Below are 27,610 nucleotides of genomic sequence, written 5' to 3' on the forward strand. Positions count from 1 at the left end.
GATTGGCCTAGAATGTTAAGTACAGTGTACTTTGATACAATAAATATTTCTCAATAAACAGAATACTGTATAGAGCTGTTCAGAATTCATAGAAACAAAACTCCGTATTATATCTAATTTTCTCAACAATAATCTATTTTATCAATCTTATCATTTATATTACAAAAAAAAATTAATACTGTAAGAGGGCGGGTAAATGCTTTCTTTTCTTCCTGTCTTTGTAACATGCTAACATTAAAAAAATGCATTAGAAGATCTTAGGATAATGGTGAATTAGCAAAAGCTCTCATTTTCTCAACTTTTTTTTTTCTTTACACTGTACAAAATGCATCGCTTTTTTTTCGTCTTCTTCAACTTGTAAAAATGAGTCTCTTCCGTCTGAGAGCGGGCTTCTCGGTCTCGGGAACAAAATAAAACCAAAGCAAAGTGAAGCAGGTCCCCAACTATAGTAGATAAAAGTAGATAAAAGAAAAGCTTTATATTCTCTCCCCACCGCCCGAATGCAAGGATCAAACCGAAAGATAACTGAGCAAAAGGCGTCTTGAAGAATGTTGAGTGTTAAAAGCCGTGAGCTTTTCGTATCCCGGTTGAAATTTTACCGGGGACTTTTTTTTACATATACATATTTCCTTCCTGGGAGTTTCAAGAAGTCCCTCTGAGCAACTTGACTTTGCTTTTCGTAGTTAAAGAAGCAGTTCTTTATTCTCGTAATAAAAATAAGCCTGTTCTGTATTTTACAATATATATCCGCTACGGAGCCTTTCTTTAGTCCAAGAAGCGGCTGATACAGGATTTTCCAAAAAGGAATCAGGGCAGGAAAAAGGGCCTGCTGCTTTTAAGGGAGGCACTGCTGGGTGCAGCCACACCTGACCACTTTTTCCACCTCGCCTACGAAGGAAGAGCCGTCGGTGCATTCAAAAAGATATTTCCTCTTTTTGCTTCTTAGAGGCCTGCAACACTGTCCGTTCTCACAGCTCCCTTGACACTCCAGCCTCAAAACCTTCTCCGTCGTTTGGCACGCGGCGTAACCTTGCTGCTTTTGGAAATAATCCCGGATTCGTTCCTCTCGGCAAGAGATTTCTGCAAAGGGAGAAAAGCGGGAGAGCTCCTGAACGGCCAGCGGTATGAGGGATGCTTAAGGGCGCATCTTGCTCAGAGCAGCCGCTCAAGATCCCTTCTGCTTTGTTTTTCTTAGCAAGCCAAGAAAGAAAGAAAAAACAAAAGTCCAGGGGTTTTCCTCTAGAGGATTAAAGCTGACATGCACACCCAGAAAAAGCCTTTCTTACACCCAAACTCAAAATGCACTGCTATTACTAGGACCAGAAAACTGGAAACTTAAAATCTTTTTCTTTATTACAAAAACACATATCCTCTCTTTTTAAGAGCCAGATGGATTCTCTGACTGTTCGGAAATGTTTGAGACAGCATGCAACTTCACTTCTTAGACCTAGAGTTAAATACTATCCAATCTGTGATTTAACAGAGGCTCCAGTCCCCTAGCTCCATACGTTATTGAGGCGTAAAATCAGTTTAAGTGGGAGAGCTCCGTCCCCACGTCCTACTGGAATCCGACAGATGCCCAAAGCACAGAATAAATAAAAACCAGCTCTAGAAATGGAAGGGACAGAGAGAGAGAGAGAGAAAAGACAGGAGGAGACACGGAAGGGAAGTGGGAAGCGGGGTAACGTCACCCTGTTTTTATCCGTCTCACCTGCATAATTCGCTGTGATAAATCAGTTGAAGATGAGAGGTCAAAAGTAGAATTTGGGATAAAGCTAGCAGCAGAATCATTGGTTTTGGCTTCACAGTTGCAGGAGGCAGAGAAACAATAAATACAGAGAGATACAGCAGGTATAAGGTGGCAGTTTAAATATAGCAAAAAGTTGCTTCTGAAGAAAGAGAAAAGTTTTTATAGCAAAATCGTGAAAAGGGGGGAGGTAAGAAAAACCTTCCTGGTTTTATGCTATAAAATCAAAAAAACAATTAAAAACATCCCTCTCTCTGTTAATAATAAAGCAAAGCTGAAAATGGACTAAAATTGTCGGTCAGGGATGGAGATGAAGAAGAAAATTTTTTTAAAAAAAATTGAAAAGAAAATTGGATCACGTGCATGCCGAACAGGATTTTTTTAAAACAAAACAAAACAAAACTTTTTTTGCTATTCAGATAAAATGAGGACTTTTTCCTTCTCATAGGAAAGGAAGTCCCAGCCAATCGGAGGCTCACCTTTATTGCAGCTCTCCCCAGCATATCCGCTGCGGCATTCGCAATATGGTTTTCCAAGGCCTGAAAGCCTGCATTGACCATGTTTGCATCGGAGGGGCTGGCAGGGGTTAAACACCTCCCCATCTTCATCACAGAGGACGCCTCCGTATCCCTGCAGGCATTTACAACTGTATGAAAATGCATTGATTGGCAAGCAGGTACCATGTACACATCTACAGGGGAGACAAGCCCAAGAGAATAACAATGAATTATTCATCCGACCTCAGGCTCAGCGACAATCAGCGTCTTAGGACTGGGCTCCGGAGGGAAAGGGCCCAGGGCTTTGCATTTTAGAACAGGTTTTCAAGAAAGAGGCTGGACAGCCATTTGTCTGAAATAGTCTAGGGTCTCCTGATCAAGAAGGGGGTTGGACTACAAGACCTCCAAGGTCCCTTCCCTTCCCTTCCCTTCTCTTCTCTATTCTCTTCTATTCTCTTCTCTTCTCTTCTCTTCTCTTCTATTCTATTCTATTCTATTCCATTCAATTCTAATTCTAATTCTAATTCTAATTCTGTTCTATTGTTCTATATTCCAATGTCTATTCTATTCTATTCTATTCTATTCTATTCTATTCTATTCTATTCTATTCTATTCTATTCTATTCTATTCTATTTCTATTTCTATTTCTATTAATTCTGTTCTATTCTGTTCTATATTCCAATGTCTATTCTATTCTATTCTAATTCTATTCTATTCTATTCTAATTCTAATTCTAATTCTGTTCTATTGTTCTATATTCCAATGTCTATTCTATTCTATTCTATTCTATTCTATTCTATTCTATTCTATTCTATTCTATTTCTATTTCTATTTCTATTTCTATTTCTAATTCTGTTCTATTCTGTTCTATATTCCAATGTCTATTCTATTCTATTCTAATTCTATTCTATTCTATTCTAATTCTAATTCTAATTCTGTTCTATTGTTCTATATTCCAATGTCTATTCTATTCTATTCTATTCTATTCTATTCTATTCTATTCTATTCTATTCTATTCTATTCTATTCTATTCTATTCTATTCCATTCCATTCCATTCCATTCCATTCTATTCCTTAATTCTATTCTATTCTATTCTATTCTATTCTATTCTATTCTATTCTATTCTATTCTATTCTATTCTATTCTATTCTATTCTATTTCTATTTCTATTTCTATTTCTATTTCTAATTCTGTTCTATTCTGTTCTATATTCCAATGTCTATTCTATTCTATTTCTATTTCTAATTCTGTTCTATTCTGTTCTATATTCCAATGTCTATTCTATTCTATTCTATTCTATTCTATTCTATTCTATTCTATTCTATTCTATTCTATTCTATTCTATTCCTTAATTCTATTCTATTCTATTCTATTCTATTCTATTCTATTCTATTCTATTCTATTCTATTCTATTCTATTCTATTTCTATTTCTATTTCTATTTCTATTTCTATTTCTATTTCTAATTCTGTTCTATTCTGTTCTATATTCCAATGTCTAGTCTATTCTATTTCTATTTCTAATTCGGTTCTATTCTGTTCTATATTCCAATGTCTATTCTATTCTATTCTATTCTATTCTATTCTATTCTATTCTATTCTATTCTATTCTATTCTATTCTATTCCATTCCATTCCATTCCATTCCATTCCATTCCATTCCATTCCATTCCATTCCATTCCATTCTATTCCTTAATTCTATTCTATTCTATTCTATTCTATTCTATTCTATTCTATTCTATTCTATTCTATTCTATTCTATTCCATTCTATTCTATTCTATTCTATTCTCTATTCCATTTTCTCTTCTCTTCATCTTCCATTCCATTCCATTCCAATTATTATTTTATATTCTATTAACGTAGAATAATAAAGTTGGAAGGGACCTCGGGAGGTCTTCTAGTCCACCCCCCCTACTTGAGCAGGAGACCTGCCTAGACCATTTCGGACAAATGGTTGTCCAGCCTCTTTTCGAAAGCCTTCAGTGACGGAGCATCCACAACCTCTGAAGGCAAGCTATTACATGGGTGGATGGCTCTCATTGTTAGGAAAATTCTCCTTAGTTGTAGGTTGCCTCTATCTCAACTGCTGGTCACTTTCCATCCATTGTTTCTCCTCTTGCCTTTTGGTGCTTTGGAAAATAGTTTGACCTCCTCCCGTTTGTAGGAGCCCTTCAAATATTGGAACAGAGCTATGGATTGTAGTAACTCTCTAGGACAAAATAAACCAGCTTTGGAGCATCCAAGTGACAGGCAAGGAGGCCGAAGCGCCTGGGGAAAAGCCTCTGTAGATGTGTAATGGAAGACCTGTGACGGGATATCACAGATCGTAAGTTCTGCTTTTCTCAACAACCAACATGGAACCCACAAGGACGACAACCACTGCGTTAGATCACTTGCATTCATATAAATACAGGTAGTCCTCTATTTACAACAGTTGTTCAGTTAGTAACGCGGTTGTTAAGTGAATCTGGGCTCCCCATTGACTTTGCTTGTCAGAAGGTCGCAAAAGGGGATCACGTGACCCCGGGACGTTGCGACCGTCATAAATATGAATCGGGTGCCAAGTGTCCAAATGTTGATCCCGTGGCTGTGGGGGATGCTGCAACGGTCGTTAAGTGTGAAAAACAGCCTACGTCACTTTCTTCAGTGCTGTTGTAACTTGTGAATGGTCACTAAGTGAAGAGTTGTAAGTGGCAGACTACCCGATAAAGCTGCTCTCCCGGGCCAAAGTCTCCCTCCCTTAAAAATGGTATTGAACCAGGACTCACTTGTTCCCCAGGCAAGGACTGCCGGATTGCTGGTCACAAAGCGAGCCGGCCCATCCCTCCTCGCACTGGCAGGTGAAGCCGGACTGACCCGTCGCCTGGCAAGTCCCGTGAGCGCAGACCCTCTTCAGACACGGCTCGCAGCCGGGGAGAATCCCAACTTGCAACGGGACATTCCTAAAGTCCTGCAGCTCACTGTTGATGAAGAGATTTCGGAGGCAGCCGTGGAAGCTGGTGGCGTTTTGGCCTGGAGGCTGGGGCACCGCGGCCACGTTTCTCTTCACCGGCAAGCCTGCAGATGGAGGAGATTCAGGAGGTGGAAGGAAGAAAAGCATCTGGCAGGAACGGCTCACCTAGAACAAGCAACTCGCTGCAGAAAGACTTAATATTACTTCATTTTGTTTACAGGAATGGAATGGAAGGGAAGGGAAGGGAAGGGAAGGGAAGGGAAGGGAAGGGAAGGGAAGGGAAGGGAAGGGAAGAGAAGAGAAGAGAAGAGAAGAGAAGAGAAGAGAAGAGAAGAGAAGAGAAGAGAAGAGAAGAGAAATATGGAAAGAATGGAATGGAATGGAATAGAATAGAATAGAATAGAATAGAATAGAATAGAATAGAATAGAATAGAATAGAATAGAATAGAATAGAATAGAATAGAATAGAATAGGAATAGAATAGAATAGAATAGAATAGAATAATGAAGAATAGAATAGAATAGAATAGAATAATGAAGAATAGAATAGAATAGAATAGAATAGAATAGAATAGAATAGAATAGAATAGAATAGAATAGAATAATGAAGAATAGAATAGAATAGAATAGAATAGAATAGAATAGAATAATGAATAGAATAGAATAGAATAGAATAGAATAGAATAATGAAGAATAGAATAGAATAGAATAGAACAGAATAGAATAGAATAGAATAGAATAGAATAGAATAGAATAGAATAGAATAGAATAGAATAGAATAGAATAGAATAGAATAGAATGGAACGGAACAGAAGGGACCTTTGGAGGACTTCTAGTCCAACCCCTTGCGCAGGCAGGAAGCCCTATACCATTTCAGAGAAATGGTTGTCCAGTCTCTTCTCAAAAATCTCCAGTGATGGATCACCCATATGTTCTCCTTTCTACTGATTAATTGTTCCACTGATTACTATCTATCAGGAAATTCCTCCTTAGTTCCAGGTTGCTTCTCTCCTTGATTAGTTTCCATCTGTTGCTTCTTGGTCCTGCCTTCTTCTGGTGCTTTGGAAAAGAGGTTGACCCACCCCACCGCTTCTTTGTGGCATCCTCTCAAATACTGGAAGACTGCTATCATGTCACCCCTGATGTTTCTCTTCATTAAACTAGACATACCCAATTCCTGCAACCGTTCCTCATAGGTTTTAGCCTCCACACATCTGATCCTCTTTCTTGCTCTTCTCTGCACCCTTTCCAGAGTCTCAACATCTTTTTTACATTGTGGTGACCAAAACTGGATGCAGTATTCGAGGTGTGGCCTTACCAAGGCATTGCAAAGTGGTATTAACAGTTCACGTGATCTGGATTTTGTTCCTCTGTTATTTAATGCAGATGTTACCCAGGTCACCTTGTGGCCAGTCTAGGCGGCTGGCTCTCAATTTTCAACATAAACATTCAGACCACCCATTTGCTCCCACCCTTCCCACTGAGCCTCTTATAAAGCATTCCTGATTTCCTTATAGGATTTTTACAGAACTGGATGGATAAGGCTGGAGAAACGTAATGATGATATATCACTTCACAGGATATTGACCATTTGTTTGGCCTCCGGTGGCTGAGTTTAATCACTCCATGGTAGACCCATAAAAGCCATATTGACAAGGCAAAATATATATATATATATTTGAGGGTTTTGTTTAGTTAATTTTTATTTAAAGAAATTAACTAAATGCAAAAAGAAAGCAGAATGAAACACGCAAAATTATAAAAAAAGGGAAACTAAAATAGGAACAAGAAAAAAAAATCCAGATGTATATTTAATAGGCTCCACTCTTAATATAGTGCAAGGTGTAGCAAATAATTCCATCCACCACCACCCCCAAAAAATTTTTTTTTAAAAAAATCTAAGTCTGAGCTTAGAAAGGCTTAGCTGTTGAGCTAAGCCAGGGGTAGGCAACCTTGGCTCTTTTATGACTTGTGGACTTCAACTCCCAGAATTCCTGAGCCAGCACATCTGGCTCAGGAATTATGGGAGTTGAAGTCCACAAGTCATAAAAGAGCCAAGGTTGCCTACCCCTGAGCTAAGCCTTGGTTCTTTTAAAAAGTGAGAATGGAGGGTCTTCTTCACTTTCGCCCAACTGCGTTTTCCAAGGCACCGGACCCTCTTTTTGCATCTCTGGGTCAGGAAGAACTCACCTCCAACATAAAGCGGGGAGTCGAAGTTCAAAGTGGATTGCTTAGACAGGTTGGTGATGGTTTTGGGGTTTCCTCCATCGATGGATAGCGACAGAATCTGGTCCATAACTAGTAACTCCACCATGTGGAATTTTCCATCATTGATGGTCTCAACACTGGAAGGGGAAAGTGTTTAGTTTCATAAATATTGGTCACTGCAAAAAGAATTTAAAAATTTCTTAACAAAATACAAAATTGGCTCACCATGCTTAATTTGGGGGGCTTTTTAAAATAATAATAATAACTTTGCAACTTAACCTACAGCCTTCTTAGTAGCCTCCCTTGCGATAATACGCAACTTCCTGCCAAAGAGGAAGCGATGCTAGAAGTCGTAATAATAATAATAATAATAATAATAATAATAATAATAATAATAATAATAATAATAATAATAATAATAATAATAATAATAATAATAAGAAGAAGAAGAAGAAGAAGAAGAAGAAGAAGAAGAAGAAGAAGTAGTTGTTGGAAGGGACCTTGGAGGTCATCTAGTCCAACTCCCTGCTAAGGCAGGAAACCCTATACCATTTCAGACAAATGGCTTTCCAGTCTCTTCTTAAAAACTTCCAGTGTTGGAGCATTCACCACTTCTGGAGGCATATTTGTGGCCTCAACCCTTTGAGAGAAGATTAAAACCAGAGGATAATTCACTGGAAGGAACCACATGTTCAGTTACCCAAATTTACTGGGAAATTAAGAATTCAGGCGATATTCTGCTGGGTCAAGAAACATGGAACCAAGATAGTAATAACAAGGCTTGGGTTAGTTGCCGTTCTCCAGAAAATAGCTGACAAAAGCAGAAACTAAAGTATAAATCCCACAACTCTATTTCTATTTGTTCTCAAGGAAAAACAAAACTGCTTTTATGCTGATCTTGCTCCTTTTTTCCCTGTTACAATCCCAAGGATATTTAAAATGTTTAAATTCAAGCAAATGGAACATAATATATTGGTGGTATAAATAATAGTACTTTTCAAATGTATATACAAAGCATTAGGGAAAATGCCGTATTGAACCGTTTAAAGTCTTCCTTTACGGTACAGAAAATACTTGCATTCACAGATCTGGCCCTGAGTTCTTTTTATATTATTTCTAACCACAAAGTAGCACCGTGTTTCTGATTTTAGGATTTTTATTCCATGAAAAGTCACTGAGGATTTTTTTTAAAATAAATAAATAAATAAATAAATAAATAGATCATATTCTCCAATATGGCCAAAAGAAGCAATATGAATAAGATGGTGTAAAAATAGCTCTTCCTTTACCATCTCTAGGGCTTCTGGTGTGAAATTAATAATGAAGGTAACAGAATAACAGAGTTGGAAAGGACCTTGGAGGTCATCTAGTCCAGCCCCCTACTCAAGCAGGAGACCCTATACCATTTCAGACCAATGACTGCCCAGCCTCTTCTTCAAAGCCTCCAGTGATGGAGCATTCACAGCTTCTGGAGGCAGGTGGTTCCACTGGTTGATTGATCTCACCGTTAGGAAATTTCTCCTTAGTTCTAGGTTGCTTCTCTCCTTGGTTAGTTTCCAAGCATTATTCCTTGTCTTGCCTGTTGCTGCTTTGGAGAATAGCTTGACCCCCTCTTTGTGAGATAATACTGCTATCACGCACTGCTATTCCTGCAACTGTTCTTCCTAAGTTTTAGCTTCCCTGATCCTCTTTGTTGCTCTTCTCTGCCCTCTTTCTAGAGTCTCAACATCTTTTTTTATATCGTTCAACCAGAATTGCAATCTTCCAAGTATGGTCTTACCAAGGCATTGCCAAGGGCGCAGAGGAAACATGGAAAACGTACACTTGATCGTGATCCGCTGGATTCCCTCATATCATAGTTTAAACTTTCCCAACTTTGAAGAGGAAGGAGGAATTATGCACTCTGTTTTATCTCCTAAACCACCCAGGTGGAGTGGAAGGGAAACTTCCTTCTTCAAAAACATTTCAAAATATATTTTCAAAACACAACACTTGAAAATCCCAAAGGTGCTTCTTTTTCCAAAAGGCAACTGACTTTCTTGGGGTTTTTTTCTTTGAAAGCGATTCGGTTCTCATCTAAAAACCTTATTTAATTCTGGACTGAACCAAGAAAGTCCAGTTTCCTTTGGAAAAAGCACCGTAGAATCTCCATAGCTGATTCGCTGGAGAATGACTTCTGCATTAAAAACAACGCAAGTTCTCTTCAAAGACGGCGTGTTATTTATAAGCCCACCTGTAAATGGCAGACACTGGATATGATCCTGCATCATAACTGACTCTCACTCGTCCCCGATAAAGTTCCATGGCGATGTGATCATTGTCTCCTTTATAGAGCAGGATGCCACTGTCTTCATCTGTGGAAATCTGGTGGCAGACCATTTTTAATTAGAAATAGCAACATTAAAGTCTTTTTTAAGATTATTGACTACAACCAATTCACCCTTAGGTAAATGTTGTAATTTCTCTCTCTCTCTCTCTCTCTCTTTCTCTCTCTCTTTCTCTCTCTCTCTCATCTATCTATCTATCTATCTATCTATCTATCATCTATCTATCTATCTATCTATCTATCTATCTATCTATCTATCATCTATCTATCTATCTATCTATCTATCTATCTATCTATCTATCTATCTATCTATCTATCTATCTATCTATCTATCTATCTATCTATCTATCTATCTTCTGCCTTGGGGAAGCTGCTCAAAATAGAGGGCATTCAGGCCTTGGCCCCATCTCAGTCTGATGATAGTTTAGTTTGCTTAATTTAACTTTATTCTACATTTTTCACTACTTTCTAAACCATCTAACTACAAAGGTAGTTCTCAATTTACGACCACGGCTGGGATCAAGATTTTCCATTTCTAAGCAAGGCAGTTCTTGAGGGAATGATGTCCGATTTTATGATCTTCTTTTGCCATAATTGTTAAGCAAATTAATACGGTCATTAAGCGAATCATGCAGTTGTTAAGTGAAGCTGGCTTCCCCCAAAGACTCGGCTTGTGGGAAGCCGACTGAGAAAGTTGCAATTGGCGATCCCAGGATGACTTCGGGATGGGGCGAAGCACTGTAAATACGTGGCAGGTGCCAAGTGCCTGAATTGTGATTGTGTGACCATGAGGATGCTGGGATGGTTGTAAGGACCAATCGGGAGCCGCTTATTTCTGTGCCGTTGTAACTCTGAAGCATCATTAAACCAGCGGTTGCAAGTGGAAGGTATGTTTTGTCTGTTTTATATTGTTTCTCAGGCAATTTATCTATACAAGTAGTCCTCAATTTACAACAGTTCATTTAGTCACCGTTCAAAGTTACAACAGCAGTGAAAAAAGTGATTTATGACTGTTTTTCACAGTTACGACCTTTGCAGCCGAGCGGGCGGCCCTTTTCTCCTATTAAAAAGATGCATCTCAACAGCGTTGCAAACCAAAGCCGTGCTTACAAAATTTCCCTCAAACGTCTTTTTGAGACGCGTTGTCATTTCCCAGGTGCCTGGCTCTTTGTTGGGCGTCTCCACCACCGTGAGAGTCTCCTGGGGGTCTTCATCCGTGTCGGTCACTGCTTCTTTGGCTCCAAGGACCGCTGTGGTCAGTGGCCTTGAGCAAAAGCTCTCAGTGACCTCAGAAGCAGGCCTGGGCTCCATAAAACATATATTCACTTATATTAACGGCTCGCACAACTTCACACTTTATCTAACTCACCTGCAGGGTGATGTTGGTGTGCGAGAGAATCTTTGTCGAAGGAATTTGCAGGTACGTTTCTTTGTTGACAAAGTTGATGCTGACCAGCTTCTCGCACCGGTCACCCTGGTAACCTGACAGGCACTGGCAGCTGGGCTCACTGGCCTTCATGATGCACTGGGCCCCGTTCTGACATTCATAGTGATCACACGGGCTCGTGCGAGGCAAGACCATCGGGGGCGAAAACTCGCAGAAAAGTCCACTAGATGCAAGCAAAGAGATAACCTTGGTTGGGTTAGCAGAATCACAGAGTTGGAAGGGACCTCGGAGGTCCTCTAGTCCAACCCCCTATTCAAGCAGGAAACCCTATACATTACAGACAAGTGGCTGTCCAGTCTCTTCTTAAAAACCTCCAGTGATGGAGCACCCACAACTTCTGGTGGCAAGTTGCTCCACTGTCCTCACCATTAGGAAGTTTCTCCTTAATTCTAGGCTGCTTCTCTCCCACATTAGTTTCCATTTCGTTGCTTCTTGTCCTGCCTTCTGGCGCTGTTGATCCCCTCATCTCTGCAGAAGCCCCTCAAATACTGGAACACTGCTATCTTGTCCCCCCCTCGTCCTTCTCTTCATTCAACTACACATACCCAATTCCAGCAGCCATTCCTTATATGTTTTAGCCTCCAGACCCCTGATCCTCTTTGTTGCTCTTCTCTGCGCTCTTTCTAGAGTCTCAGCATCTTTTTTACATCCTGGTGACCAAAACTGGATGCAGGATTCCGAGTGTGGCCTTTCCAAGGCCTTGTAAAGTGGTATTAACACTTCACGTGATCTTGATTCAGTCCCTCTGTTAATACAGCCTAGCACTGTGTTGGCTGTTTTGGCAGCTGCAGAACACGGCTGGCTCCTATTTAAGTGATTGTCCACTAGGACACCAAGACCCCTCTCACACTTACTACCATTTAGCCAGTTTCCCCTAATTTATACTTGTGGGTTGATGGTGTCCCCCCAGCTTGGTTGCTTTCCTCCAGATCTTTTCTTACTAGGCTAGGTAAGATCCCGAGGCATGAGAGAGTAGAGTTTGCTGATTGTTTATCTGCGATGGCTACATATAGAGTGATAAGCATGCCTGATGATGTTACCCATAGGCAGAGACAAAATTTCTACAGGAAAACAACCAAGCTCAGAGGACATCAAGAACCTAACAATTAACCCTTGTCTTCTCCACTACTGAAATGCTTCTTCACGCATTCTTCTAACACCGATTTTGTTGTGTTACTTCTCACCTGTACCCTTCAGGGCATGTACAGGTGTAACCATTGATGGCATCTGTGCATTGACCTCCATTTTTACATTTGTTATCCAGGCAGTCATCGTAGTCAACATCACAGTGTTCACCAACATACCCAGGTGTGCAACTGCACCTAGAGACAGGAAAAAAAAACACAATTGAATAAATGAATGAATGCAACTCATAGTTTTAGCAGCAGGCCGAAGGGATGGGGTGCCCGCTGAAATTGTTAATAGAGGCAGGATTGTTGTTATTACTATTTCAACTAGGTTGAAATTTCAAGATGAATCATGGTGCATTTGAAACAAAATATTTTAGCGTTTGTTTAAGGTTAGTCTATTGACCGCACAAATTGTTTTGCATGATGGAATCACAATTCATTATTCGTAAGCTTTGTTTTTTTGTCATTCTGTCTTGGGAAACGTGCCATTCTATCAAAAATTCTGACGGAAGATTCTGAGTTGATTCATGAATCATTCTGACAGGTCTCTCTGCTACTGGAGTTTCAAGCATCATTTTTCAAAATGAGCAGGCTTGTGACACCGAGTTGGGGAATTTATATATATATATATGTAAAAATAAATTAACTGTTTTGAGGTTACTCACCCCAAAACAGGGAGCGAAGTAGGAGCACATACATTAAATTAATATGATAAAAAATGCATTTTCATCTAACAATGAAAAGGGAGGCAACAGACCTAGCTCCATTATCTGACAAGTTTTAGATCCCACATTCAGGTAGTCCTCATTTACTGACCGTTCAACCATCCAAAGTTGTGACAGCGCCAGAAAAGCTGACTTAATATTGATCTTCCGATCCATCTCCCTGTCCCTGTGGGTCACGTGATTGTGGCTTAGGTGCTTGGCAACCATTTGTGACCGTTGCCGCTTTCTAGGATTACATGACTGCTATTTGTGTAATTCAGTGATGGCTTCCAACAAGTTAAATTAATGAGTTACGCCGGCAGGAAGTCAAAAATTGGGGGTCACCATCATTTTAATGATGGTGGGGAATTTGTTTAATGAGTGCAGCAGAAACTGACCTCATAGAGTTGGCGTGTGTCATGTGATGTTTTACTTTACAACTTTTCACTTTACAACAAAGTTGCTCAGCGACGGGAGCAAGGACCAGCTGCATTTACTATAAACATTTATTCAAGGTTTTTATTGGCAAGAGTGATCAGATTCTGTGGTAGAGTCGAGGGGAAAATGTAGAAAGACATATTGTCTCCAACGAAGCAAAACAATTTGACTGCAAACCCAAAATTGCCACTGGAGTAGCTGAGGGGCCCTTCAAGTCCCACGTCACGTGACTCCTGTGAGCCAAATTCCAGGGTGGGAATCTTGTAAAAATTCTTTCATGCAAATTTCCTGGTGTGACGAGGAACTCCTTCGACACATTTACCTTAATCTACGATGTTTTTTTCTGACTTTCTGCCTACCTGTCACCATAGTAACTATGTTTGTGATCCAGAGATGGTCCAGAATCTCCCTTGTAATAAAAACAATGATCACAATGCAGCAAACTCATTTATTTTATTTTATTTTATTTGGTCATTTGGAACTGCAGTTTGGTTTGGGGAAGAATAAGATAATTTCTTTGCTGGGTTGTTCCAATTGTGGCGACCCTTCACAGTGATGCTTGGGAAGGGCCACCGCATGCTGCTAGCCTGAGGGAGTTCAGCAAGACTTTAGAGTAAAACTCTAATATAGAATTCAAGCAGTCCTCAACTTACAATAGTTCATTTAGTAACCGTGGTGAAAAAAGTGAGTTATGACCATTTTCCACACTTTTGAGCGTAGCAGCGTCCCCAGGGTCACGTGATCAAAATCCAGAGGCTTGGAAACTGGCATGTACCTAGGACGGTTGCAGAGTGATCCCCTTTTGCCACCTTCCGACAAGCAAAGTCAATGGGGAAGCCAGATTCATTTAACAACCGTGTTACTAATGGCAGTGATTCACTTAACAACCGTTGCAAGGAAGGCCATAAAATGGAGCAACGTTCACTTAATAAATGTCTCAGTAACAGAACGTGGAGCTTAGTTAGGGCTGTAAGTCAAGGACGGCCTGTGTACACCTTTAGAAATAAAGCAACGAAAAAGCAAAAGGGTTTTTCTCAATATTTCCCCAAGTATCAAGACAATGTAGAGCAATTTCTTCTGGGCTTTTTTATGCAGAAAACCTCAGCTAGTCTGGGGCCAAAATATCTCCAGGACCTTCTTCATTAAGTAGAATTTCCCCATTCGGTGCAATTAACCGTCAGGAATGCTGCGATTCTCTCTCCGTTACGCCGTCAGAGGGGTGAGAACCAAGGAACAAAAATGTAACTTCTCATTTTTGGCTTTTAAGAAGGCAAACGTGGCTTCCTGCGGTATTCTCTGGAGCCTAGTATTAATATATTTCGTGCTTTTGCATTTGCTTAGTCTCAAACCTAGGGGTGCTTATTGTTAACCTTCATTGCGTTGTGTTTTACTGCACTAATGCCAACTATTTGGAATTAACTGAAAAAATGATATTTATTTGCAATCACCACATCAAAATAATACTCAAACAGCCTGGGGAATTTAAAGGAGAAACTGATATTTAAATGAAGCAAAATCAATCCACAAATCTAAGTTTGGCCTAAGGGGGGGGGGAGTGCTGATCAGAGCATCTGCTCTCCAAATCTACTTATCTAAAGCCCATTAAAAGACGCTTTGCAAATGTGCATACTAATGAATGATAATAAGGATATCACTTAATTAAAGATTATCCTTCCTTGGACCTGCTTATTGGATAGTAATTTTCAAGCTGTCATCCCAATAACCCATTTTGTAATTGCAGCTTCATAACCCAGCTTTAGCTTAATTATTTGCTCCCTGATATACAACTGATATTTTGTGAATTGTTACAGAAGATAAAAACTGCCCATAGTTCAGTCTCTGGGCTTTATTCATAGTACAGGAAGTCCTTGACTTACAACAGTTCAAAGTTACGATGACACTGAAAAAGTGACTTATGACCATTTTTCACACTTACGACCGTTGCAGTATTCCCCCCAATGGTCACATGATCAAAATTCAGACGCCTGGAAGCTGACTCGTGTTTATGACGGGTCACAGTGTCCCGGGGGTCTCCTGATCCCCTTTTGTGACCTCCTGACAAGCAGAGTCAATTTGGGGGGTGGTGGTGGTCCAGATTCACTTAACAACTTTGTGACTAACTTAACAACTGCAGGGATTCACTTAACAACTGTGACAGGAAAGGTCGTAAAATGGGACAAAATTCATTTAACAACTGTTAAGTGTTAAAATTATGATCGTAACTTGGGGACTACCCACACCGCACTCTATTGTACTCCAAGAAGGGAGTTTTCATGTAAGCCCCATCAGAAGCAAAGGGAGGGAGGGAGGGAGGGAGGGAGGGAGGGAGGGAGGGAGGGAGGGAGGGAAAGATTAAATCCTGACCGCAGTCCTTCAGAGCCCAGTCCCATCTCTACATCCAAAGCCCTTCAGAGGACCAGCCTGGCGGCAAGAGGATCAAATGAAGGACAGACTGACCGATATCCCTTCGGGGTCAGGATGCACTTGGACTGGTGCTGGCAGGGGTTCAGGTCCTGAGCACAGAAATCCAGCTTCTCTTCACACAGCTCCCCTGGAACAGAGCAGGGCGATTTAGCAAGGCTAGAAATTGCACAGGATCGGTGGCGCAAAAGAGCTGGCTTTTCCCCCCAAAATATGTAATTTCCCCTCTAAAACCCAGGAGAAACAAGAGCCTGGCTTTCCTTTTGCACATTTATCTGTGTGACGGATCCGACCTTAAACGGCGGTCATATGACTACCAGCACCCTACTAACTGACCAATCGACTGATTAAGATATTAGAAATTTTAACACTAACATTTAATAATGACTTGGATTTAAAACTGAGTATGCTGTCTTTTAAGCCTAGGTGCCTACAGAGTATGGTCAAAAAGTATCTATCTATCTATCTATCTATCTATCTATCTATCTATCTATCTATCTATCTATCTATCTGTATCCATCCATCCATCATATTTCTAAGAGGGGCTGTAATGCACCACTGGTGGCTGCTATCTCAATTACTTTGATAAAACTCTGAGGATACCCCTGTTCTCAACTAAAAGAAAACCTTGTCTCATTATCCTGAACCCATCACCCTTGGACATTGTAGCAGGATAAAATGTTCCAAGATTTCTTTTTTATTAAAATAAATACCAGCATGTTCTACAGTAAGATAGTTCCCAGTTCCCACTTCAAACCAGCTTAGTGACCCTGGACCTTCACCCTGTTCCAACGACGTATATTTTAAATTCAACAGATTTTAAGACTGAGAGAGGGAAAGTCCTGTGGATTGGACGGATTAAACACAAAATACATCTGACATTCTCTTTTCTCCCATATTTTTTCCAATAGTCAGGCTAAAGTGAGGTTGATAAGAAAAGCCCACAAAACATCCTTTTGAGACCCTTTTGTTTAACCAATTTTTTTTTTAAAAAGGGGAGAATCTCAGAAAGAGAGAAATGGTGATGTCAAACAATTTACACCGTCACTTTTCTAAACAATATGTTTATAATCTCTACAAGCACCTATTGGAAGAAAACCCTGCAATAAAAGGTTGCCTTAAAGCAGGGGCTCTCCATCCCCCGGGCTGCAGACCCGTCCCCGTCCACGGCCTGTTACGAATCGGTCCGTGGAGGTGAGCAAAACTGTGTTTAAAATTTTAACCATCATCAATATTCCCCGAAACACAACTTCAGGATAGGGACTTTGGCTACAGTTGAGTTTAGATCAATGCTATTTTGATGACCACAGTTAAGATTCATTCAGCCAGTCTTTTAAGACACTGAATAAGGCTTTCAACCCGAGACATTGCAGCATTGAGTTTTAATCCCTATTGTAGTGGCCACCAGAGATTATTTTTCTAGGCTGGCTAAATTAAGTTTAACAATCCATGAATCTGTTCTTGGGAAACAGAGAACAACATACCAATAAGAAAGTAGTAGTAACAAGAGTGACGCTGCACAACACTGTTTTTGGACCCAGGGCTAGTGATGGACCCAAATAACACTTCAGAAGGAAGTTTTTAAAGTTAATAATTTGGGCGTCCTCTACTATTAAGGTTTCAAGCTGAGCATTTTAAAATTAATAATTTAAGGGCCTCCTACTGCTAGCAACCCACATGCAGGCAGTCCTCGACTTACAACGGATCACTTAGTGACCGTCTGAAGTTGTAATGGCACTGAAAAAAGCGGCTTAGGACCATTTCTCACACTTATGACCGGAAATCACCACGATCACCTGATTTACATTCAGACGCTTGACCACTGATTCGTATGTATGAGAGTTGCACAGTGTCCTGGGGTCATGTGATCCCCTTCTGCGAGCTTTTGACAAGCAAAGTCAGCGGAGGGAGCTGGATTCACTTAACAACCGGGTTACTAATTTAAGAACTGCAGTGATTCACTTAACGAACATGGCGAGTAAAGTTGTAAAATGGGGCAAACCTCACTTGACCCAATGTCTCACTTGTCGACATCAATTTTGGGCTCGGTCATAAGTTGGGGACTGCCTGTACTGTAGCATTTCTTTTGAAAGTTGTTTGTTTCCGGAGCACAGGGATCCTCCAACACTTTTAGGATTCTCTGCAGATTTAAGACCCATCCAAATATCCGACAGCGGATCTGAACATGGCAGAAGCCCGGAGACCTGGTTGGGCCTGGTTCAAACCCTGAACGTCGTCTTCTGCATGGCCATTTCGGCAGCTGGACCCAAGAGGGGACTGAGATAAGAGGGAAAAGAGAAACCGGATCCACTAACCTTTCTCCACCTCATTCAGGTTAGCAGCTGGCAGCAACGAAAGGCAGAAAAGACAAAGAGACGTTTACGTTCCACCAAAACAGCAAAGCGCAAATAAAGCAAGAGACACTGAACGGCGGCAGAGAAAGCGGTTGTGCAGTTCGGGGTTTTTTATTTTATAGCACAGCAAACACACAAGGGGCTCATGTCAGCGCTGGGCACGGGAAGAGGGGGGGGCTAAGCCGAAGTCACGAAGGGGGTCTTCACGGCAGACGATAATGAGCGAGAGGAACCCTCTTGATGGGACACCTAATGGTCTTGACATGCAAAAGACTGTGAACAGGCTAGGAAAGGCAGAGTTTCAGCAGTATGAGGGACTTCACAAACGTTTCACTAAAGCAGGGGGTCTTCAAACCTGGCCTTTTTATGACTTGTGGACTTCAACTCCCAGAATCCCTCAGACAGGCACGTGTGCCTGGCTGAGGAATTCTGGGAGTCAAAGTCCACAACTCATAAAAGGGCCAAGTTTGAAGACCCCCTGCACTAAAGCACACGAAGAACGGTTGCAGGAACCGAGAAGGCCTAGTCTAGAGCAGGGATCCCCAACCTGTGGGCCATGAGGGGTTTGCAACTGGGCCGAGGGCTTGCGCATCCTCACTTGTACGAACAGCGGGTGAGTGCGTGTGCTCCATTTACACGAGCCACAGGCGCACGTGCTTGTCGCTTGAGCCGCACATACGAGCGAGTTTACCAGCCACTTGTGGGAACCATCCCCTCTCTACCCTCCCCCCCTGCCCGCCATTCTAGAAAAGGCAGAAACATTGGGGGACTCTGGTCTAATGAAAGGAAAGACGAGGGGAGACATGATAGCAGCCTTCCAATATCTGAGGGAGTCAAGCTACTCTCCAAGGCACCAGAAGGCAGGACGAGAAGCAACGGATGGAAACTCACCAAGGAGAGAAGCAACCTGGCAGTTTTCGCTATATTTTTTGAAATCTTTCTTTACTGCACTTCCATCCTATGGCTATTGGGCTTTCCATCCAACGCATTGACTCACTCACTCATTAAGCCTTAAAAGACACTCAATATATACTAGCTTAATTAGCCTGTGGAGCAAAAACATCCCTGAATCAATTCAAACTAAACAGTTCTTGTTCTCACCTGTTTTTCCAAACTAAAACCAATTAATCAGGGATGCACAACCTATGATCCTCAACCCTGCCTGTCCTTCAGATGTCACATACGTTGCTTACAGGCAACCATCCGTTACAGACTCTACCACAGTAAACTAAACCCTAATTTCAACTCCTTCTGGCTCAAAGCTGTTGTGGCTTCACACTTATATAGCACTTCATAGTGCTTTCACATTGCGACTTACAATGTCAGCCCCTTGCCCCCAACAATCTGGGTCCTCATTTTACTGACCTCGAAAGGATGGAAGGCTGAGTCAACTTTGAGCCCCATCCGGATCGAATTCCAGGCTGTGGGCAGAGTTTGCCTGCAATGCTGCACTCCCACCACTGTGCCACCCCAACTCTATATTAGGACTTCTGCTGTCATTAACCACAAATGTTCGTACATCTGACCACCTTCTAATGGGGCAACAACCCATTCATCCTCCTCCATTGCTATTCTCTATGTTAAGCAAACAGATGCATTTCCATTTAAAAAAAGAACGAATGGATCCAAATTAGACTTCAGAAATGGCAATATTCAGACACTAGCGTTTTACAGGAGACAACTAATTTCCCCAGGATATTTTTCTATTAACTCAAGACGGTCACCCCTGAGCTGAAGTATTACAAAGACTGGTTCAATCATTAAACAGCTCAGTTGGAAGAGAATGGGTGAGCTGACCCTATTTGTTGTGGATTCAAACTGAGACAACGATAGGAACATGTATGTTAGGGAAGGCAGTCGATGCAAAAGCACAGCTGTTCTCTGCCTACATCTAACTTGTAGGTGTGGGGAAAATTGGTTTTCAGAGGAATGGGGCTGTTTATTGGATAAATTGAGAGAAAAGCAATGTGTCCTTGTAGCTCACAATGGCCTGTGGTACGTTTTGTCTGAATATCCCCATAGCAACTCCTGAATTTCAAGATGCAGATTTTTCTTCTAACTAAGACCACTGTTCTCTGTAGATAACAGACGGGTAGGAAAGTAACCTGATACCTATTATATTACTTCTCAATATTCATGCACGCATCATTTCCCCCCAATTTCTGAAATATATAAATATGAGTGCATCTCTTAAGTCTGGAGGGGTGTGTCTCCCACTATTATTTTGGAGAAGACCCCCTCCAGTATGCATTGGCAAAATTAAATACTTTGGTGAGCCTTGATTGCTTGCTTTGGGATCTGCATTTTGAATCTACAGAGGAGATCACAGATCACCTTCTAGTAATACACATTACTGAGTCCTTAAGTGCCACAAGATTCTTTGTTTATAAACTATTGATATTCAAGCCTATTTCTCTTACTCAGGATTAAGAAATACTAAAGAGTTTTATATACAACTATAAGCCTACTAACCAGAACAAAGTACAGGGTTCAAAAGAAAGAAGAATAATTTTTTTTTCATATTAGGCACTTGACTATAGTCTCCTCAAACTTACACTTAATCACTGTTCTTTGCATGTTGTCACATCTGAAGTGGCACACAAACCTAGCCAGACCCTGCGCACAAGAATAATGCGCCCCAAGGAACGCCTGCCGGAAGGCAATATGTCATCTGTGGTCTACCAAATCAGTTGCAACGATTGCTCATGCAATTACCTTGGAGAAACCACAAAATGCCTCCGGACAAGGGTCCATGAGCACGAACTGGCTGTCAAGCGCAACGAAGAACAATCCCAGGTGTGAGCGCATACAACCGAGCATAACCATACATTCAACTTTGCAGAGGCCAAAGTCATTGCCCACGATTCAACGAAAGGCGGCCACCTGCTGAAAGAAGCCTGGCTATCTAATCAACACTCTTACCAACCGACACATCGAACTGTTGCCGGCTTACCAAGCATTGCGGCAACATGAATCATCAGACAGGGGGCCAGAATGGATGAATCAACAATCACTTCTCTCCCGTGCAAACAGGAGAGCAAAAGACCACGATCGCACACCAACTGACATATTGGTGGCCTACGAGAGGACTACGAGGCTTGGAGGCCCGGAAGAGCAGACCGGACTTAAAACATCCAGGAGAGGACGTCTAATTAATACTACCAACAATGCTGGCACAGCGGAGAGATTGCGAGTTGGAACAATGGCACTGCATGCGGGAGATATACCTAGGCCTGACAGCGGGGAGATAAGTCAGGCGGCTACGTATCTGAATTCAGTGGAACAGCAGAAGACGGTATGATAAAGGAACACTTTTGACAGCTGAACTACAAGAAGCAGGGACCAAATTTATTAACATACAGGATTAACCGAGGGGACTATGGAGTCTGTGATATATCAAAGTAAGATCTCTTCATACCTGTGTATTCCGGTGGACAAAGGCAAGTGTAGTTGTTTATTCCATCTACACAAGTGGCATTGTTTTCACAATCATTGTCTTCACAATCATCAATGTTGACTTCACAGTTTGCACCTTCAAATCCGTCAGCACAGGCACACCTGCAAAAGAAAATACAACAACTCTTCAAACAAACCAAAAAACCCCCGATTACGTGTAATGTTTTAAATGTGCCTAACATTTTTTTATTTTTATTTTTTTGGGGGGGGGGGTGCAATACTCTACAAACTTAAGAAAATTTCAGACTGGCCAATTCTAACAGAAAAAGGCAGGAGAGCAGGAACCAAACTCCACACCGGAAAGGAATGAATGGGCTGAAGTGGTCCAAGCAAGCCAGGAAAGGCTCTCCTGGAGAAAGAGACATTTGGATTCTCCGTCTCGGCCTCTAAACTGGGGGTCTGATTGCCAAAGCATCCTTAGCATTAGTGCCATTTTGCTATTTTTATTTTAGGGAACTGCTGAAAGTAGGAATCTTCCAGTGACAAAGTGCGCTCAAAGGGAACTACTCTACGAGTTAAGAGAATTACTGAATCACTGGAAATTGGAAGGCAAACGGGTATTTTGAGTGTAAGGGGTCGAAAGTACTTTGCAAAGGCTTGACTCATTTATGAATTTCAAGAGTTCTTGCCTGCTATGAAATAAATGTATGCAGAAGCACGCGAGAAGGGAAGAAAACGAGAGAGGGAGCAGGAAGGGATTACTTAGGAAATTTAGTTTCGCTGGGACATAATTTACTGTATTAATTATTGCACAGTAACAATGACTTATTCAGGCCTGCCTCAATTGCAAATCAGTGACTATGCATTTATGGCAATCACTACAACTGTTTTTCAGAATATATGTCTTAATTCGTTCTGGGGAAGGCGTCTCCACCACAAGTATTCTGGAGTGCTACGTATTCATTTTTCCCCCTATAAAGTTGTGATTAAAACAGCAATTTGTCATATTAAGCTGTTTCAAATTAATTTCAAAGAGAAATCAATCCAGCCATTGCCTGTAATTTGCGCCTATAATTGCTTATTTAAATAGGGAGAATCAAAATTGTTTGTAACAAGCTAGCAGAATTTTTATTATGGGATTATGGGATCCATCTATTACCGTTCTTAGCTCCATAATTTAAGAGGTACATCTGGAGGGGCTGCATTCTGTGATTAAATAACTCTAGATTAAAAATGCTGACAGCATGTTTACCCAGCAGGGTGCTGGCCTGGAAAATACATCGTTAATTTTGTGTTTCACTGGGATTTACCTCTGATCATTTACTAGCTGCTAATATGAGGCAAAACAAAGATTCTGCATTGTGAGACTTTCAGCAGGAATCTAGTTGGCTGTTAATTAGGACAACAGAGGCAAAATCATGCCATCTTTCCCCATTATACCTTGAATAAGAAGAACATATTTATAGCATAAAAAGTTTTCAAAGTGCATTAAGCTCATTGATGTTGTATAAAAGGCTTGGAAATCAATATACATCACCTATTTCATTACTGGGGGAATGAAAGAGGAGCAAAAGGTGACAGATTCTGTGCCGGGATAGATGACTTCCTTTTTGTACGTTATTTATTTATTTTTTAACTCACCAAAATCCATCCTTTTCATCTTCTTTTAAGTGGCAAGTCGCCCCTTCTTTACATGGGTTGCTGATGCAGGCATGGATCAGAACCTCACAGTCCCGGCCCTAAGTGTAAAAGAACAAAATCGTCATGCGGCATAGGAAAAAAGGGGGGGAAATGGGTTGTTTTTTTCAAATGGAAACGTGTTATGGATTCCACTTCCATCGATCTTGCCAACCTATCTTTCTATCTATAATGGAACCATAGCACCCTGAAGTCCAGGAGAAGGACCTCTTTCTGACTGAGAACCTGAAATAAAACTGCAAACAGAACTAGGCATTAGGAACAAACGGATTTGCTCTGCGGGGTGACTCATATATAGGATACAACTAGCGTGTTAATTAAAGAATTAATTTAAATTAAATTAAATTAATCAATTAAAGAAGGCAGCTTTTAATGTCTTCTATACCTTGAAGCCATAGGGACAGGAACAACTGTAGAAGTCCACTGGGTCATTGTTACAAGCTCCCTCGTTTTTGCAGGGGTTGGATAAGCAGGGGCTACACTTGGCAAGAATGGAGACATCCACGGGACCTTCAAATAAGCACAAAGTCATTTTTACAAAAAAGAGCCCCTCTCGGTCAGGGGTCCCCGAACCTGGCAACTTTAAGACGTGTGGATTTTGTCCCATGCTGGCTGGGGAATTCTGGAAGTTGAAGTCCACTGGTCTTAAAGTTGCCAATGTTGGGGACCCCTGATCTAGGGGGTTTCAGCAGACTTGGTCTTCTTCCAGGCTTCTGATGCTATCCTACTTAACCCAAAAGCCATGTGAGGTATTTTAATGGCTATGCTTAGGCTCCTCTACTATGGAAACCCAGCTGATATAAGGGTGAGCTGAGCAGAGTTTCAGGGGAAAAAAACATGTTCTCTTGATGGCATATGAAGTCAAGGGGTTGAAGACCACTAGACAATGGGACATTTGTTTAGTGTTGTTAAAATAATAACTATTTCCCAGATCATTTTTCCCCCACATCTATATATTGGAATTTCTCTATTTTATTTTAACTGGTGTCTTTGTTCCCCATTTATCTCTCATATTTAAATATTTTTCCTTGGAGATCATTTTAGGACAATTGTCACATAGACTGTAGAAGAAGATCAGGCTAAACCTGAAGGAGGGGTCAAACGCGTCATCAGTCCTGAGTCCCTGCGCACTCGCAAGAGATCTAAGCCCAGCTCACCTTGAAGGCCCCCCTTATCTCTCGCTGACTTCCCTCGGCTGTTAGTTGGCCAGATTCTTGTAGAGAGTTTAAGCTTGCCATACATCTTTATACTCCTTTGAACTGCCTGAAAATCTCCTGATTTCCCCGGTGATTGACATAGTTTTGTAAAGTCAACACCAGCCCATGGCAAAGAACTTGGCATCTGTGACATTCACTTAACAATTGGTACAGAGGGAGGGGAAGGGAGGAGAGGAGGAAGGGGGAAGGGGAATATTGACAAAAGATAAATGTGTCCAGGCTTAACATGTAAAAACAAAAAAGAAGTCTGGGTCCCCTTAAAGTTTACCAAATTTATTATGGAATCTGTAGCTCTATTCAAAGGAGCTGCGTAAACAGCAAATGTGTATTTGAAGTCTTTTAAAGGAAGGAAGGAAGGAAGGAAGGAAGGAAGGAAGGAAGGAAGGAAGGAAGGAAGGAAGGAAGGAAGGAAGGAAGGAAAGAAGGAAGGGAGGGAGGGAGGGAGGGAGGGAGGGAGATATCAATTGCACGGCATTCAAAACTTTACAGATAACAAGATGCAAATGTAACAAAAATATTGGTTTTTGAGGAGTGACATAGGAGGAAATAAAGAGGGAAGTAATTCGAGTTTTCATGGGGAAGAAACGTGGAGGAAAAAGCAGAAAAGGCCCACGTCAGGTCCAGAAGGGGAACTAAAGACGACAGCTAAATTCACGCTTGAAAGGCAAAAGAAATAACCAGATCTCTGATAGTTACAAAGATTGGAGGAGAAATAATTCAACTTTCTCTACGTTCGACTTCCGAGAGCAGAGAAAGAGCTGGGATAATTATAAGCAATGAACTTGAAGGTATTCAACAGAACAAGCAGTGACTGGAAGGCCTTCACACGCTCAATAATTCCATTTATATTTCGGTCTTTCTTCTAGCTGCTAACAATGGTGGGACTTGTTCTGCCTCAACTCCTGTTTTATCCTCACAGCATCACTAGGAGGAGAATTAACCCAAGGGAGGGAGTGATTTCCTGAAGCAGAAGCTGAACGTAGTTGAACAGTCGTGCAATTATTTCTCCCGGAAGCAGAACTGGTGACTTAGATTAAATGCCAGTCAAAGAAGCACTTGCACACAGATTACGATGGAAGTATTTCCTTCCTGCCCACCCTACCTGGGCAGGTGAATTTCTTGGAGGGCGTTGTGAGGAGGAGTTTGTCGGCCATTTCTCCAGGGCCCACACATCGGGCGATGCCCGGCTCCTTGTATTCGGACTTCACCCAGTCGGAGAGCCACTGCATGTGGCAGTCGCAGTGGAGAGGGTTCGCTCCAATCGCTCTGGGGGCAAAACAGAAGCCAAATCTGCCTTTAATTCCAAAATGGTAAAATGGAAATGCAGGTAGTCCTCGACTTATTGCAATGAACAGTTTCGTCACATGTTTAAAAACAGGGGATCCACGACTTACAACAGCTCACTTAGTGAATGTTCTTACAACAGCCCTGAAAAAAGTGATGAATGGCATCCCCCGTGGTCACATGATCAAAATTCAGACACTTGGGCAACTGACTCATATTTATGACAGTCAGTGTGCTGGGGTCACACGATCCCCTTTTGCGCCTTTCCGACAAGCAAAGTCAGTGGGGGAAGCCAGATCCGCTTAACATCCATATTATTAATTGAACAACTGCTGTGATTTACTTAGCAACTGTGGGAAGAAAGGTCGTAAAATGGGGCAAAACTCACTTAAAAATATCTCACTTAGCAGCAGACGTTTTGGGCAGAATTGTGGTCTGCAAAGAAGACACAAAGAATGCCACAACTAAAGTTATCAAACAACTGATTCGACAGCTTCAGCAACTAGGTGCTCAAGGAATGCTTATAATCCAAGACCTTTTAAAAGTGGTTTATATTGTTCAGTTAGGATAGTGTAGCAGCAAAAGTTTGGGCCGTAGAGATCCAGCTTCTACTCCAGAACTTTGTTTTCAACCACAGAAGCTCACTTGAGGTCTGTGAGCCTCTCTTTGCCTCCTCTACTTTACACAACTATTACTGTTGGGGGGGGAAATGAAGGATTGCTATGTTACAGAATGACAGAGTTGGAAGGGACCTTGGAGGTCTTCTAGTCCAACCCCCTGCTCAAGCAGGAGACCCTATATCATGCCAGACATGCTGTCTTCTTGGAAACCTCCAGTGACTTCTGGAGCAGTAATTCATTGTTCTCACTGATAGTTTCTCCATAATTCTAGACTGAATCTCCCTTTGATAAGTTTCCATCCATTGCTTCTTATACAAATCTTATTACTATTACTTGATAATCTACTCTATGAGTCAAACTGTTAACACATGGGCGGAAAGTTGAATTCCTTCAAAAGCCCTGGTGGTTTAGTGGTTTAGTGGTGCTGGAGCAGGCCCAGGGAACTGGAGATTCTAGTCCACCCTAACCCCACAGAAGCTTTCAGAGAGTTTGGACCTGTCAGTCACTCTGTCTTAGCTAGGACTGCCTCATGAGATTACCGATGTGAGGGGAAAAAATAGGAGACTGCTATGGTAGAGGACAGGAAGACCTGGAGGAACGTTGTCCATGGGGTCGCGATGGTTCGGACACAACTTCACAGCTAACAACAACAACAATCTCATCTCAGAGGAGAAGCTGGGTGGAGATCTTACAAATGAACCAATGAATGCTGAGGTTGGAAGCACCAATCACAAAAAAATGTTTCTGCTTTCCTGCTATGCCCACTTCCATTTCATGAATGTTTGCTAATGTATTGAAGGGTTCGGACAGGCTTCATATTAGCTAGAAGACGTGACTGGGTGGACATCTCGGCTACACAGGTAGCCAAGGTTACCTCAGGGCATGTCCAAACATAGTTAAACATTATAACTGCACAGGTAAATCCTTACCTGCCTTCTTTCACCAAGGACAAAAGGCGACAAACTATCTACCCATGGTCCATTACTCATTAGAAGTTTATTACTTTAGGCTAAATCCCTTCCAGTTAACTGGACATGGACACTTTTCTCACTGTATTTCTGGAGTGTTCAGCTGCGGCTGATTATATCCCTAAATAACTCTCAGAACAGAGAAGTCATCTTCTACACAATTGCACTGCTAGGAGCATCTTTTATGCATGGTGTTAAGGACA

At 41.4% G+C, this 27,610-nt stretch overlaps 1 protein-coding gene across 2 annotated transcripts in view; it reads right to left on the minus strand.

The window, feature by feature from the left end:
- Positions 1-541: 541 nt before the first annotated feature.
- SLIT2 (slit guidance ligand 2) overlaps positions 542-27,610 on the minus strand; it is a 180,909-nt gene continuing 153,840 nt past the window's right edge. For both annotated transcript variants that reach the window (XM_081332747.1, XM_081332746.1), the window contains 12 exons: positions 25,638-25,801; positions 23,704-23,828; positions 23,262-23,359; positions 21,643-21,782; positions 15,907-16,000; positions 12,362-12,499; positions 11,100-11,340; positions 9,638-9,768; positions 7,387-7,541; positions 5,013-5,301; positions 2,227-2,438; positions 542-1,080 (listed from right to left, as the gene is read on the minus strand). In XM_081332747.1, coding sequence (XP_081188873.1) covers positions 836-1,080; positions 2,227-2,438; positions 5,013-5,301; positions 7,387-7,541; positions 9,638-9,768; positions 11,100-11,340; positions 12,362-12,499; positions 15,907-16,000; positions 21,643-21,782; positions 23,262-23,359; positions 23,704-23,828; positions 25,638-25,801 — 2,032 coding nt within the window. In that variant the 3' untranslated portion in view covers positions 542-835. The remainder of the gene's footprint in view (positions 1,081-2,226; positions 2,439-5,012; positions 5,302-7,386; positions 7,542-9,637; positions 9,769-11,099; positions 11,341-12,361; positions 12,500-15,906; positions 16,001-21,642; positions 21,783-23,261; positions 23,360-23,703; positions 23,829-25,637; positions 25,802-27,610) is intronic.

Source organism: Vipera berus (assembly GCF_964194415.1).
Source record: "Vipera berus genome assembly, chromosome: 7".
Classification (NCBI taxonomy): Eukaryota; Metazoa; Chordata; class Lepidosauria; order Squamata; family Viperidae; genus Vipera; species Vipera berus.